The sequence below is a fragment of the Pithys albifrons genome, chromosome Z, assembly GCF_047495875.1.
Source record: "Pithys albifrons albifrons isolate INPA30051 chromosome Z, PitAlb_v1, whole genome shotgun sequence".
In the NCBI taxonomy this organism is placed as follows: Eukaryota; Metazoa; Chordata; class Aves; order Passeriformes; family Thamnophilidae; genus Pithys; species Pithys albifrons.
In genome coordinates this window covers 11287839-11301617 of record NC_092497.1, presented here as the reverse complement: position 1 = coordinate 11301617, position 13779 = coordinate 11287839, and the positions used below count along the sequence as shown (strand labels likewise).

Here is a 13779-nt window from a genome sequence, read left to right as displayed (position 1 = left end):
CAGGACCCCTGCGTAGAAATGAAAGGACATCTCAATTACAAACAGCACTTTGACTGATACTTTCGTCCTCATGATTTCAGTACTGTAATTGTAATATTAAAATAACCAGTCCAGATTCTTGCTGGTGAACAACCTCACTCAGCTACAAGGAGGAAGATGCTATTAAAATACAACAATTTGAACGCCCTGGGAGATAAGAAAGTGATAGGATCTAGAAATACTTGAAATAAAGAAAATCCTTTTGAAATGAGCAAATGTGTATAGCACTTTTGCAATTCTGCCTTTGGTCTTCTGAAAATGCTTGTCATTCTTTCCCTAAAAATCCACAATATATTGTATTCGTAGATAAAAAACTTAAAAGAAGCATGTGCTGGTTTTTAAATCAAAATCCTTTGAAGAAAAATTCTATTACTAACTTAGTGGCTGCATCTGATATTTTATGAGCTCAGAGTTAAAAACTATGCTGCAGAAAGTAGTAATTAATTCTTCAAATTTTTTAGAAGCCTAAAACATTGCCGTTGAATCATCCTAAGGGAGTAGCTTTAAAAGAGGTTTATTAGAAAATGTCCATTTGTGAATTTTGATTTTTATAAACTTTTAATTTAAACAATATCTAAACTGTTTGGTATTAAAAGCCATCAAACAAGAGTTTGTTGTATGGACAGAAAGAGTCATATCAATAAGTGTCTTTTACTTAGAAAAATTTGCTGTTAGTGTTGGAAAGTCCATTCCTAAAACCAAGAAGAAAAATCCAGCTGGGCTGTACTGGCTGGTGAAGGATTTATTTAGTAACCAAAACAACAGTATGAGTAAAACAGGTGCAGCTGAAACCGAAAGAGAGATTATTACATGGCCACTGTGTACCAGACACGATTTCTATGATTAGTTGATCATTGACTATAGTTTCTTCCCACAAACAGTGTCACTCATTAGTCTGCTCATGTCTCATATCTCTGATCTCCACCTTCTCTCATCATGCTGTGCCTTTCAACATCTTGATTCCCATTGGAAGTGAAAATCCTGTTCTTGGAGATCATCCTGATAATATAGGATAAAACGAATTTCAAGATAGTTTGTTTCCAGGTTTTTTTCTGGCATTAGTGTTTATTCTAGCACTCAAGCAGCATGTCTGCAATCAGCATGGTTTTAAAGACCGTGGCTGTAAGAAATTTCTGTCTCATGTTGCTCCTGGCCCTTGGGTTTCCATACTTTGTGCTCCTTCAGTAATGATACAAGCCTGCATGTGAGGCTGCCCTGTCCATAGATCCCTGCAATGATACAGGGGAACAAGGCCTTTTTCTTGACTGTTGTTTTTAGGTCAGATCCTTACAGGGATTCACAACATGGCTCCACCTGATACTTCTTTGTAATGGTGTAATTGGGAGTGTCAAACTTTCACTGGGAGGGAATGGAAGACACAGGCAAGAATGTAAACAAGCTTGATTGGTGAAACTGCTGGGTGGTGAAGCCATGAGAGCCAGCAGCCACCTTTGAGAAAACAAGTCCTGTTTTCTCGCTGTCAATTCCAAAACATGCACATCCTATTTAACCTAATTGTCCTTCAGGAGAAAAATCTGCCCAGCAGCATCTGTGACAGCAGCACTAGGACTCATGCACTGTGTCTGAAGTTCCAGGGCCTGGCATGTCTGTTAAGCTGAGACTTCTGCAACTTCTTCCTTTACACAGCTCTATGTCATGCTCCCAATATCCAAGTTGTGGTACATTTGACTATAGTTAAGAGCATGCAAGCTCCGACTTCAGGTGTGAAATAAAGTTTCTCTTTGCCTGATCTGCTGTCCCAACACACACTTGCAATGTTTGTCACTCACTTTTCCTGTTGATGTGACTGCAGTAGTCTCTACTCCCACAGGGAAGCAAATCATGGCAACTGCAACCAGCACAATGTAAAGGAAGTCTAAGACCCATGTCTTTGCTATTTTCTATTTTATTTCAAATTCCCCGTTGACTATCAGCAATTCAAAAAGCCTGGCTCCTTCGGAATTCTACTGCATTCTGCCAGATATGGGCTTAAGAATAAAAGAGGATGAGTTGCAAGGTCAATTTACTGCAAGATGAATAAAATTATTTACAGAGTACAGCCTGTGCTTTTACAGTATTACTTCTTAACAGAATGCTTTGAAGATTTCAGGCCTCAGCTCTCAGGCTGGATGCCACTGGCATTGGGATGGGGGAGGAAGGGAAGCCTGTACCCGACAAGACACCCAGTGACAACCCAAAGGACACGAACCACACATTGCAGTGTCGAGGGCTACAGCCTTCTGAAATCCTGCTAGAGCCACAGAGGATTCAGATATATTTTTCTAATGCTGTTGTAAAATAACTTGCAGGTAAGAAGGTCATGACACAGGATCTTCTGGGTGTGTATCCAACAAGCCAAGCAGTCCTCAGTAACATGTCAGATCTCAGCTGTGTAGAAGGGATCAACATCGACAAAATCATGGGCTGAAGTGTATCCTGTTTGCCATCCTTTTCATTCAGATTATGGTTTTGTCTGTCAGTGTTGCACTGGAGTAAAAGAAATAATTAGTTCAAAATTCAAGTATAAGTGTTCTTAATTTGATTCACACTGAACTTACTAGTTTAAGTTCATCAGATAATGAGTTAGAACTGAAATTAATAATGAAGAAATACATCTGTTTGAAATTAATTTGTGCAAACATCTGATTCTCTAAGTCACAGAAATTACTGTCAAGTATGAGGAACTTCATAGTACACCTCACCCTAATAAAAATGAAATTTATCAACAAAATTAGAAATTATTAACCTACAAGTGATCCTAATTTGTTCCCTTTTGTAACAAAATACAGAAAAGTCAGCAAACAAATAATATCATTAGCAACTGTTTTTAAAAACTGATTTTTACAAAACTGAAAATAATGATAAGTCCTTTTCCCAAATAATAATAAAAGAGAAATAAAAATTAGGAGCTGCTAAATAACATCCCATCAGTTAACCTTTAAAATGCAATCAGCACTAAATATGGAAGGACTTAAAATGCCACACTAGTCTAGTGGAACAGTGAAAATAACTGTAACAGCCCAAACAAACAGTGTGTTCTATTGATAAGAAAGGAGAAATAAAATTGTTTTGTTAATTAAAGAAAATGTGCATGACATTGAGAAATGTTCTTTTCTTTTTTCCAAGAGAAAGAAACAGGGTATTGCATGTAGATGCAAGGCAAATCATAACAATGATATTACTAAAGTAAAATGTAAGAATTTTGCTAACAGTGCTTTAAAAATATGTGTTCAACAAACAGCTTTGCATTCTGGGGAAATAGGTAAATATTATCAGACAGGACAAAGACTAAATTCCTGCAGCTAACAGGGTACTTTAAGAAAAATTTAAACAGCAGTACTAAAGCCAGGTAGGCCATATCGGTAAGTGAGGATAACTTGCATACAGTTTTTTCAAAGAGCTTCTTGGAAGCTCTTTTTGATCTCTAATTATGATTCTCAACAAACCTTTGGAGTTCTAAAAAACAAGAAGAGAGACAATGTAGTGACTATGTTAAGGCAAAAGGGATGACCCAGGTCATTACATTCCTGTCATCTTGATTGTAATCCTCAGCAAAATATCCAAGTGGTTCATAGGACTAAATTAATAAATGATTGAGTTTAATTACAACTCAGAAAAGACACCTCCAGAAAACAGATCTTGTAATTTTATTGTGGTGTCTCTTTGAGCAAATGCTTATTTGATAAAAATTACAGTGATGTTATATCCTTAAGCTTCAGTTTGGCATTTCAGCTGGTACAGCAGGACGTTTTACTTAAAAGAAGAATCGGAAGGATAAAAAAGTTAGAAAGTCACACAGTAAGTGGACTGTGAATGATTAGCAGGCTTCAAGAAACAGAAGAGGAACAATTGGCAAACACTTGGGAGAGTGATCCAGATCCTCTGGGGATCAGTATTGACCATCTGCTCTTCTTTAGTATCCTGTACCAAACTGTCACCAAGTCACAATAGCAAGAGATGCAGGGAATGGGAGTGTGATAAACAATGGAGGATAAAGTCACTTCCAGAGTGACTCGGAGCTCTCAGTAAACAGGGTCAAGTTAAAAAACCTAAACCAACAACTCACAAAAAATAATTCTCTATTTATTAACATATTTTATTTATATATTAAATATATGGTTTACATGTGTTTATGTATCTCAACATGGTCAAATGCAATATTCAAACTGTGAAGTAAAATGTTGTAGACCGTCCTTGCACCATGAGCACCTTTATTCTGCAACAAAATACACTGCCTGGAAACTTATATGGGATTTAGTGTTAATAAGATTTTAGTTTTTAGTGTGCTATGTACAAAAGGACTAAAGGTTTGAAAAGGTGCTCATTGACAGCAGAGCTGAGGGACTCCACCTCTACAGTTTGAAGTGAAAACTGTTGAGAGTTCACCTTAATTCACTTAACAGGTATATTTGTAAATCTACATTTCCATAGAATCATGGAATCACAGAATGGTTTGGGTTCGAAGAGACCTTTAAGATCATCTTGTTCCAACCCTCTGCCATGGGCAGGGACACAGAATCACAGAATGATGTTGGAAAAAACCCACAGAGATCATACAGTTCAACCTTCAGCTGAAGGTCCAGTCTTTCCCTTGTTAGAAACAGAATTAAGGTTTTGCTGAAGCTAAAGGAATAGCTAAGGGATAGTTAAGTTTCCAATGCTTTTTCCCTCCTTTGGAGGAGGTGGGGGGTCTTGGGCAAGCAGGCGAACTGGGCCAGACTGTGAACCCCAATTCCCAGCCAATAGGAAGAGGGGGCAGGGACCTTTCAGCTGGGAAAGGGTATAGAAAGTTTTGGGTTTTTTTGTTCTGGGTCTGTCTCCTAGGCCAGAGGGACACACCTGATTGAGCTGAATTTGTTAAATAAAAGGTTAGTTTTGCTTTGATGACTTTGTCCCCTCTAAATTTTATTGGTAAAATGTGAGCATTTCTTACACCCTGAACACCTCCAGAGACAGTGACTCCACCACTATGGAATTGGCAGCCCATTCCAGTGTCTAGACACCCTTTCCGTGAAGATTTTCTTCGAAACGTCCAACCTCGTCCTGTTGCTTATTCCCTGGTAGAAGGGACCGTCCCCCAGTCGGCTACACTCTCCTTCCAGGGAGCTCCAGAGTGATAAGGTCGTTCCTGGGCTTCCTTTCCTCCAGGCTAAACACCCCCAGCTCCCGCACTGCTCCTCACGGGAATGGAGCTCCAGACCCTTCCCCAGCTCCACTGCCCTTCTCTGGTCCCCTCCAGCACCCCGATGTCCTTCCCGAACGGAGGGCTCCAGACCTGGACACAGGACTGGAGCTGCTGCCTCTGCAGTGCCCAGCAACAGGAGCGGACACGGCCCTGGCCCTGCTGCCCACGCACCTCCCACCAGTCCATCTTGCGCTCACCTAGCCTGCCCTGGGACGCTTCCCTGCCCAGGGAATGGGGCTGGAACGGGCTGCAAAGGACATGGCCTTGTGGCTGAACACGCAGGGGCAGGCCCAGGGAAGTGGTGGAGTCTCCATCCCTGGGGGTGACCGAGGGGTCCGACCCCGGCGCTGGGCGAGGCGGGCCCGTGTGTGGGGGTCCCAGCGGCGGCGCTGGGCGGGGGATCCTGAGGGTCCCTTCCAGCCTTGGAGGCTCTGCCATTTCGCGGCTCTCCCCGGGCACACCACCGGCTCCCCCCGGGCACACTCGCGGCTATCCCCAGGAACAGCCCCGGCTTTCCCCGGGTACACTCCAGGCTCTCCCGGGGCACACTCGCGGCTCTCCCCGGGCACATCCCCGGCTCCCCCCGTGTACAATCCGTCCGGGCTTCGCCCGGGAACAGCAACGGTTTTCCTGGGGCACACTCCGGGATCCCTCTCGGCTCTCCGCGGGCACACCCCCGACTCCCCCCAAGAACAGCCGCGGCTTTCTCCGGGCACAGTCCCGGCTCTCCCCGGGCTCCCTCCCGGCTCTCTCCAAGCACACCCGTCCGAGTACATGCCCGTGCCCGCTCCGGCCCGGCCGCGCTCCCTCAGCCGTGGGGCCCTTTCCGGCACCGCCCCCACCCCGCGCCGCCACATCCTGCGCTGACATCAGCCCGCGCCGCCATATTGAGCAGCCGCCGCCAGCGCGGCCGCCTCGGACTGGCCCCGCTGCCCATGAGTGCCCCCGGCCGGGCCGCGTAGGGCGGAGCGGCCCCGGCCTGTCTGCGCCTCCGGCCGCCGCCGAGCCCCGCTGCCTCCCCGCCAGCCATGACTTCCCTGACCCAGCGCAGCTCCGGGCTGGTGCAGCGCCGGACCGAGGCCTCCCGCAGCGCCGCCGCCGCCGACAAGGAGCGAGGCGCCGGCGGCGGGTCCGACGATGAAGGGCGCCGGGACGAGCCCGTCGACGACGAGAAGGGCGATTCCAAGGAGACGCGGCTCACCCTCATGGAGGAGGTGCTGCTGCTGGGCCTCAAGGACCGTGAGGTGCGGCCGCAGGGGCTGCCGAGGGGACAGCGGGTGCGGGGGCGGCGGGACGGACAAGGGCGCTGCGGGTTGGGGGCAGAGGGGACAGGGCAGGGAGTGTTGCTGGAACAGGCTCGGTGTTCGGGATGGGGCGAGGAGGAGAAACTCGGGGTTTGGAGAGGGAGAACCTGGCAGAGTTTGGATCGTCCTGTGGGTGCGGGGTTCGCAGAGGAGCTATCATAGAAATCCGTATGAGGAGACCATTTACAGGCATTGGGGCAAGACAGGGACGTTGATGTGGGAGCCTGGCCAGCGTTGGACTTGTAGGCCTGGTTGGATCTGGCACATTTATGCACTCTTCTGCTACAACTTTTAGCCTTGGCTGTAATATGGGAGACCCTTTGGTCTTGTGAGATGGAACTCCGTGGTACTTCCAGTGTTCTCAGGTGCTCTGGGATGCCCTTTCTACTAGGTCTTTCCAGGGTAATGCATGTGAAAAATGTCTTGCAGTCTTGGGGGAGCGTTGTATACAGAAATTGGCCTGAGTAACGAGAAGTGTGTCAGAATGAGGAAATGGCATTATTACACAGTTGTGTGTTTTTTCATAGCTTCGTGGTTTGCCATGATACTGTGAATAAGTCATTGAGGAAGGTTTGCTTTTCCCAGTGTCAGATTTTTGTTTCGTTTGGAAGAGGCAATCCATGTGGGAAGCACACACACTGTGTAGTGGTGTATGGTGAATTGTAATGCATCTTTATTTTAGATATGAGTTGTCTAACGGATTTGATTTTTCCTTGTATGATAAGTAAATTACTTAATCCAGTTCGTTGATTAGGTGGAAGTCTCTTGAAACTCTGCGTGTTCGTGAGGCCAGTAATGGGGGAGGGAAACTGGTAAGTTTTATTATGCTCCTTGACAGTGCATTGCATCTAAAATAGACTTGCTGGTTGATAACGAATAAAATAAAGAATAGTTTTCCTGGTGAACATTTTCTTTTTTTACGTGTGTAGATGTATTGTTGTACATACGTTTTACTCAGAGATTGTGTGGTTTAGGCCATTTTCTTGTAGCCCTGTTTTTGCAGGTGGACCTTGCCAAGGTATCCTGATAAGATACTCAGTGGTGTGGGCTTTCACCTGTTGATTTGAGTATTTGTGCCTACCTGCATTTCTCTCTCCACACCTGAACAGTAGGGGGAAAGTAAATTAGGTATGGCAAGAGAGATTTGTAGTAGGATTTCCTAGGAGGTTTTATGTTGAAGAAAGTGGGATAAACTGGGTGATCTTTCAGCTCTTGCTTTTTTACCAGGGTTGTGTTCTAAATCTGCTGAATATGTGGGCCTTGTGCTGTAAATATTTCAAGGTAGGGAGCATTATGTCTCTCTGGAAAAGAATATTGCACAAGTCTTTATATCAAAAGGTAATGGCTGACAATGGGCCTAAAAATCGAGCCTTGCAAGGGTGTGCATCAAAGTTATAAATTATCTCACTTTGCTAAGTGCAGTGGTGACACAGATTGCAGATAATGTAGTATTCCTTTGTATGGAAAAAGGAACTGAGTGGTTACAGTGGCATGGACATTCGTAACTCCCTTGGGCTTTTGCAGTGTAAACATCAGACAAAAGAATGACAATGTTGTCTCTGGGGCAGAAGGTTTATGTGCAGGAACTGTCACATACCCCCTTCCTGAGCTTTGTTAAACGTGAAGTGCTGGGTTTTGACTTTGGTTTTGGGTCTGTTTGTACCCCTGTGTACAGACTACTCTACATAAATCACTTGACATGTTTTCTCCTTTCAAAACTAGAAATGAAACTATAGACCTGTTTTCCAAGAGGAATAATTTTGTTTTGTTTTCTCTTGTTCTAATGATAAATGTGCAGAACTGTCTTACTTTACACATATGGAAATGCTTTTTACAAAGTCTTTACTTCCAGTAGAATTGATTTTCCATAACATTTGTGTGAGACTTTCTCAAGAGAGGAAGCAGAGAAAAGCAATATGGAGTCTGTAAATTGACTGTGAAATTATACAAAGTCTAAGGGGCAGGTAAAGGCAGGTTTATGAGGGACAAGCTCAACTGAAAGCCAGTAAATTTAAAGCTGGTGACATCCTTCCTTTTTATTCCAACAGGATGAAGCAAAATTGCCCTGCATTGGCCAAAAACTATATCAGTAAGAAATATAAAAACAAGGACTTTCCTTTGGCCAAAGAACAAGTTTCCTAAAAATAGCTTTTCTCTCAAAAAAATCACAGATTCATGCATTGATAACTTAGCTTTCAGATTTTTAGGTAATGTTTTTTTGCAAAGTTAAACACTTTATACTTTGTGTAAATTGTATGCAAAATACCTCACATATGTGGAGCTACCATTTATGATTTTAAAGCATAGGTGGAAGAGTCCTTGCTATTAGAAGCAAGTCTTTTAGGAAGATCCATTCAGTGATGGATTGATGAGTTCAGTTTATAAACTGTTCCATATTTATGTGACTCCTGCTTCCAGGACAGAGTGATGGTTGTGAACAGCCACAGCAGAACTCTTTGAGTTGTTGCCTGGTTGCTGGTGCAGAACTGGTTTGCTGTTGTGAATGTCTGGCAGCCGTAAAACAAACACACCACCCCTCAAACCCCTTCCTAATGTGTGAGCACAATTAGCTGCGTTTGAACATACCTCTTGGTGGCCTCTTTTGTTTGTTAATGTCGTGTCTCCGCCAGTTCAGCCTAATTAAGCTCTACTCAATGTATGAATTCTGGTTGCTCTTTTCCACTGTTCCTCTTCCATGTGTATCTTCTTTGTAACTGTTTCTGTATTCCAAAGTCAAGATAGCATAAGGCACGTGTGCTGAAATATGTGCATACTTACATAACGTGACAGCTGCTGTGTCCTTGAAGGAGCAGGTAATAAACCAGAAGAAAATACATTACTAAAATTTTTCAGGGAAGCGTAACAAGAACACCTACATGTATTTGGAAACCCTTCAGAAATACATGTGGGAAAAGGAGTCGTGTTCATCCATTTAAAGCAGAGCAATAGCCTGTTGCTGTAGGAGTAGAAAACACTCACTGAAGTAAAACACTTTGCTGTATTAGGTAAAAAAATAGTGTTGTGGTACAACAGGTCAAAGCCACAGCAAAGGGGAATTACTGTGTAGACCTGCTTGAGCATCTGAGGTCATTGCTCCCAAAAGAAGGGAGTGATAAATACTAAAAGATTATTTAAAAGTGATAGTTGAGAGATGAGTACGAGTAGTTTGTTCCTCACAGGTCCCCCAGCCACCTCATAACTCAGTCCCATAAAAACTGAGAGGTTGCCAGATGGCTGGGCTAGGGAACAGTTGCTCCTCTGAAGTTCATTTAATTTTTTTGTACACATAAATATTTTTCCCCTTCATTTTTGGAATTCTGTCTCATTACTAGTTGGTAATCTGTTGCAGAAGCAGCACAGTTCTGCCTCTCTCCTCTGTACAATTGCCACAGCTAAACAAATGGAAGCAGCTAGAGAGACCTGGCACCTGCTAGTATAAAATATTTATTTGATCTGTAACTAATTCCTTCTTTGCTGAAAGAGTACTCATGTAAAATCTGCTGAAACAATAGCTGGGTACTGCCGTCTGCTGCAATGGTAAATATTTCCTGGGGCCTTTACCCTGCCTTAACTCAAGACTAAAATGTCATTTGTGGGAGTGAAGTAATGTTAAATCCCTTTGTAAGGTACAGAAGTTATCTTGGATCTTTGTTACTTATGTTTGGCCATCAGAAACTTGATTTATTGATGAAGATTTGGTTTTGCAGCATAGCTTTATGTCCAAATAGTTCATGTGAGGGTCTCCTGCTTACCATATTTTTCATTGTATTGAAATAAGCTATCAGAGAGCTGGTTTGGCTGCTTCAGATGGGCTGTTTTGTATTGATCAACATAGCACTAAAACGTAGTTTATTTGTTGTTCTTAAAAATATGAATGTCTGGGTTTATTTCTGAATTTCGTATTGTAATCTTAAAGGTATTTTTGTGAAAGGTGAAATAGGAATTTTGAAAACATTCAAAATTTTCCCTGCTTTTAAGATTTCTGTGAAACTCATCATGAAGATGTCTCAGTTTTTTTGCCTGTGAAACAAATAATTAGGTTTTAAAAAGTCTTTTTCATATCCTTTCAGTATTTTTTTTCCCTCATTAAAAGAAGTTTCAGCAACAGTCTGAACATCAACTCTGAAGTGCCCAAGTTTTGGTGGAAAATTTCTGAGTCAAACATCAAGGGTAACATGAAGAGGCGTCTGCTGGGAATTCATTCACATAGAAGTTGAGGAATGATGTATGAATGTGTTGAAACTCGGACAAAGACTTGCTTTTTCTCAACTGTTCAGGGCCTAATAACAACAAACTGTGTAATGTCTGTGGTGAAAAATCTTTTCTTTCATAGTTGCTTACCTTTTTGATTTTTTTTTTAATTTCATATCCAGACATAAGTTACAGGCTAGGAAAGACAGGAAGTGTGGGAGGAGTAGCCCACCTTTGTTTGCTACAAGATGCAGTAAAGTGCCCCTTTCCTGTGCTGCTGAGTGAATCCTGCTGTTGGGCACTTAGGAGGATGTGCTGATTTTGGAGCAGCTGGATGCAGTTGGTGTGGTTATCCCTGGCATTGGTAATCTGTATTAGTTATCTGTGGATAACTTTGAGGGTGGTGTAGTTCCTTCTTTCATGTCAAGTAGTCTCGTGTAGGGCAAAGACAAAAGCATTGCCAAAGCCTTTCCAATTATGCTTTGAAGTGCTCTTGAAAACCAAAGCTTTAGCCCAGAGTGCTCCTAAAAACACATTGTAACTCTCCTTCCTCTCCCTATAGCAAGCTGCTTTAATTAAAAAGTTTGCTTGAAATATATATAAAAAATATTGCTCTTTATTGCTACAATGAAACTGAAAACTAGTATTTTATATCAAAGAAACAATGGCATTTTTTCAGGTGTTCTTTGATCCTGTCTTGGTCATACTGCAGCTTTTATCTCAGTGAGTCAAGCTCCGTGTAACAGGACTGCCTGGCAAGGCTGAATTGTCCAGACTGAGCCCTACAGGCAGTATATTTAAGAGTGACTTTCTCATTCACAGCACAATAATGAGTTACTACAGCACATTTCCCTTCTCTGTTGCGCTGCTGGAGAAGGGGTATCTGTCTGGAGTAAATGTGTGGCTTGATTTCCTCTGCATACACAAAATTCTCAAATAAGTTTTCTTATAACTTTTAGTAAACAAAAATCAGTCAGCTTACCAAGTGCTGCTTTTAGCTGGGTTTGTCCTGGCTTGTGGACAGGTCTTAGATAAATTTCAGTGAAATGTTACTGCAGAATGATTTCACATACACTTTTCAGACAAAATATTTGAGGTTACACATAAAATAGGGCATGTCTGTTCTCTTCCTCTCAGTGCACTGTGTGTGAGCCTGCATGGGTAGCACCTCAGAGGTGTGTGGTACTGTCACTAGTATTGTCATAACAGGTCTTTCCCACCTCCCCCAGCATATCCTGCATTTCACTGTTCTGTTTTCTCTTCTCCCCCCCCCCCCCCCCCCCCGGTTTGTGATGGACTGTTGAGTTAATAAAATAGTATTCCTTGTAAGCTAGATCTTTGTAGTTGGAGAGGTGTTACATTCCAACTCTTTTATTAATTGTGGATGTTACAGGGTTCATTCATCACACTGGGAAATTCGTGTGTCGGGCTTTTTTATGTGTCTTTCGTTTGCTGATACCCTTAAGCACTTTATTTTTGTAAACTGCTTTTTTACTATACACTTTCTAGTCATCTGCCTTTATGACTCTTACTAGAGAGCATCATGTGGTTGTGTTATTTGCAGAGTCCTTGGCTGACAGGCTTTGGTACATGGACTGTCCACCATTCTTGTACAGCACAGCACATTGCACTTTCACTTCTTAATTTCAGCAGACACTTAATTTTACCATGGCACTTCCACACTGGTCAGTCTTCACCACAAGAGAAGCATTCCATACATATTGAGTGTGAGTTCAGTATGGCTGGTGCATGGCACGGTGAAGAAAGCAGGTAAGTGCCAGGTGGATGTTCTGTCCACATTAATTACTTATGAAAGGTTAACAACTACTTTGCCTATGCTGGATATTATAAATGGGACATCTGCTTTAGGAACTTCTGCAGAATGTGGCTGAGATTTTTGGTTCACATTTGCTGTGTGTTAAGTACTAACTGAAAGAACTTGTTCCTTTGAATGCGAGAACAGTGCAGTGAGAAGATTTTTTTTAAATCTCAAAATGTGTAGATGGCATTATTATGAAATGCTCTGTTTATTAAAAATTGCTTGCACCTGGACAAGCGAAACGAGTGAGAAACCTGTATAAAAATAACAAACTGAAAGGCAGCTGTGGAGGTTCAGACAAAGAAGAGAGGAATCTCCATCTCTTACATATACTTTGTTTTTAGAGACCCAAGATACGACTCTGCAAGTTCATTCACATTAGACCAGATGCAGATTCCTCAAAATTAAGCATTGTACAGCTCTCCAGTTTTTAATAACACAGTGCTTTACACAGGGTTTTAAATTGTGATTGCTGTAGAAGAGAAGGTGGAAGAGAGGGGTGGCTGTTTTATTTGAGTGCAGGTACAACTGTATTTGTAAGCCTAGGGAAGGGAATTGTATTTTTAATTAATGTGGCGTAGTTACATCAAAGTTAGTGAAACCTCCATGTATTATTTAGTCAGGCAATAACAGACCTGCTTCATCTGTATTAGAAGGACAAACCAGATTTAAGTTTTTCCTACTTTTTTAAATGAGAAGTGTACTTGACCTGGTTGGGATAGAGTTAATCATAGCAGCCAGTATGGTGCTGTGGTTTTGATTTTTGATCAAAACAATGTCGATAACACCCCATATTTTCTCTTGCCGAGCAGTGTTTGCAGCGTCGGGGCCATGCTCTGCCCTCCCCTCCAGTGTCGGTGGGTTGGGCTGTGCAAAGTGGGGCAACCGCGAGAGCAGACCCAGCTGACCAGAGGGAACCCTGACCTGTGCCATGGTCAGCAACTAAAAGAGAGGGCAGAGAGCAGGATGGGTGGTCGTAGCTTGGGGGCTGCCAGGACATCTATCTGCTTGTGGGAGGTGGTGAGCAAGTGTTTCACATCACTTAGTTTTGTTTCTGCACTTCTCTTCCTGTTCTCTCCCCTCATCTTGCTGAGGTGATTGGGGAGGCAGTTGTGAGTGACTCAGCCAGTGTCAGCCTGCCACCAGGAGACAATAAATATGCCCAAAGTGTGTGCTGTAAGATTCTGGATGTGGGCGGTCCCGTGGTGTAAATGAGAGCACTCTGGACTCTGAATCCCAAG

General features: G+C 42.9%; 2 protein-coding genes across 3 annotated transcripts in view; one reads left to right on the top strand and one right to left on the bottom strand.

Annotated features, from left to right (window-relative positions):
- LOC139684505 (uncharacterized) lies at positions 1–6120 on the bottom strand. 2 transcript variants are annotated; one of them, XM_071580522.1, is made up of 2 exons: positions 5396–6120; positions 1–2526 (listed from the first exon to the last, which is right to left on the bottom strand). In XM_071580522.1, the coding sequence occupies exon 1, from the start codon at positions 6079–6081 to the stop codon at positions 5422–5424; it is 660 nt and encodes a 219-aa protein (XP_071436623.1). In that variant the 5' UTR covers positions 6082–6120; the 3' UTR covers positions 1–2526; positions 5396–5421. The 2 variants fall into 2 exon arrangements, with proteins under 2 accessions (XP_071436623.1, XP_071436622.1); XM_071580521.1 differs by having other exon boundaries at positions 5422–6120.
- GOLPH3 (golgi phosphoprotein 3) overlaps positions 6094–13779 on the top strand; it is a 32112-nt gene continuing 24426 nt past the window's right edge. The window contains exon 1 of the mRNA XM_071580520.1: positions 6094–6468. Coding sequence (XP_071436621.1) covers positions 6253–6468 — 216 coding nt within the window. The 5' untranslated portion in view covers positions 6094–6252. The remainder of the gene's footprint in view (positions 6469–13779) is intronic.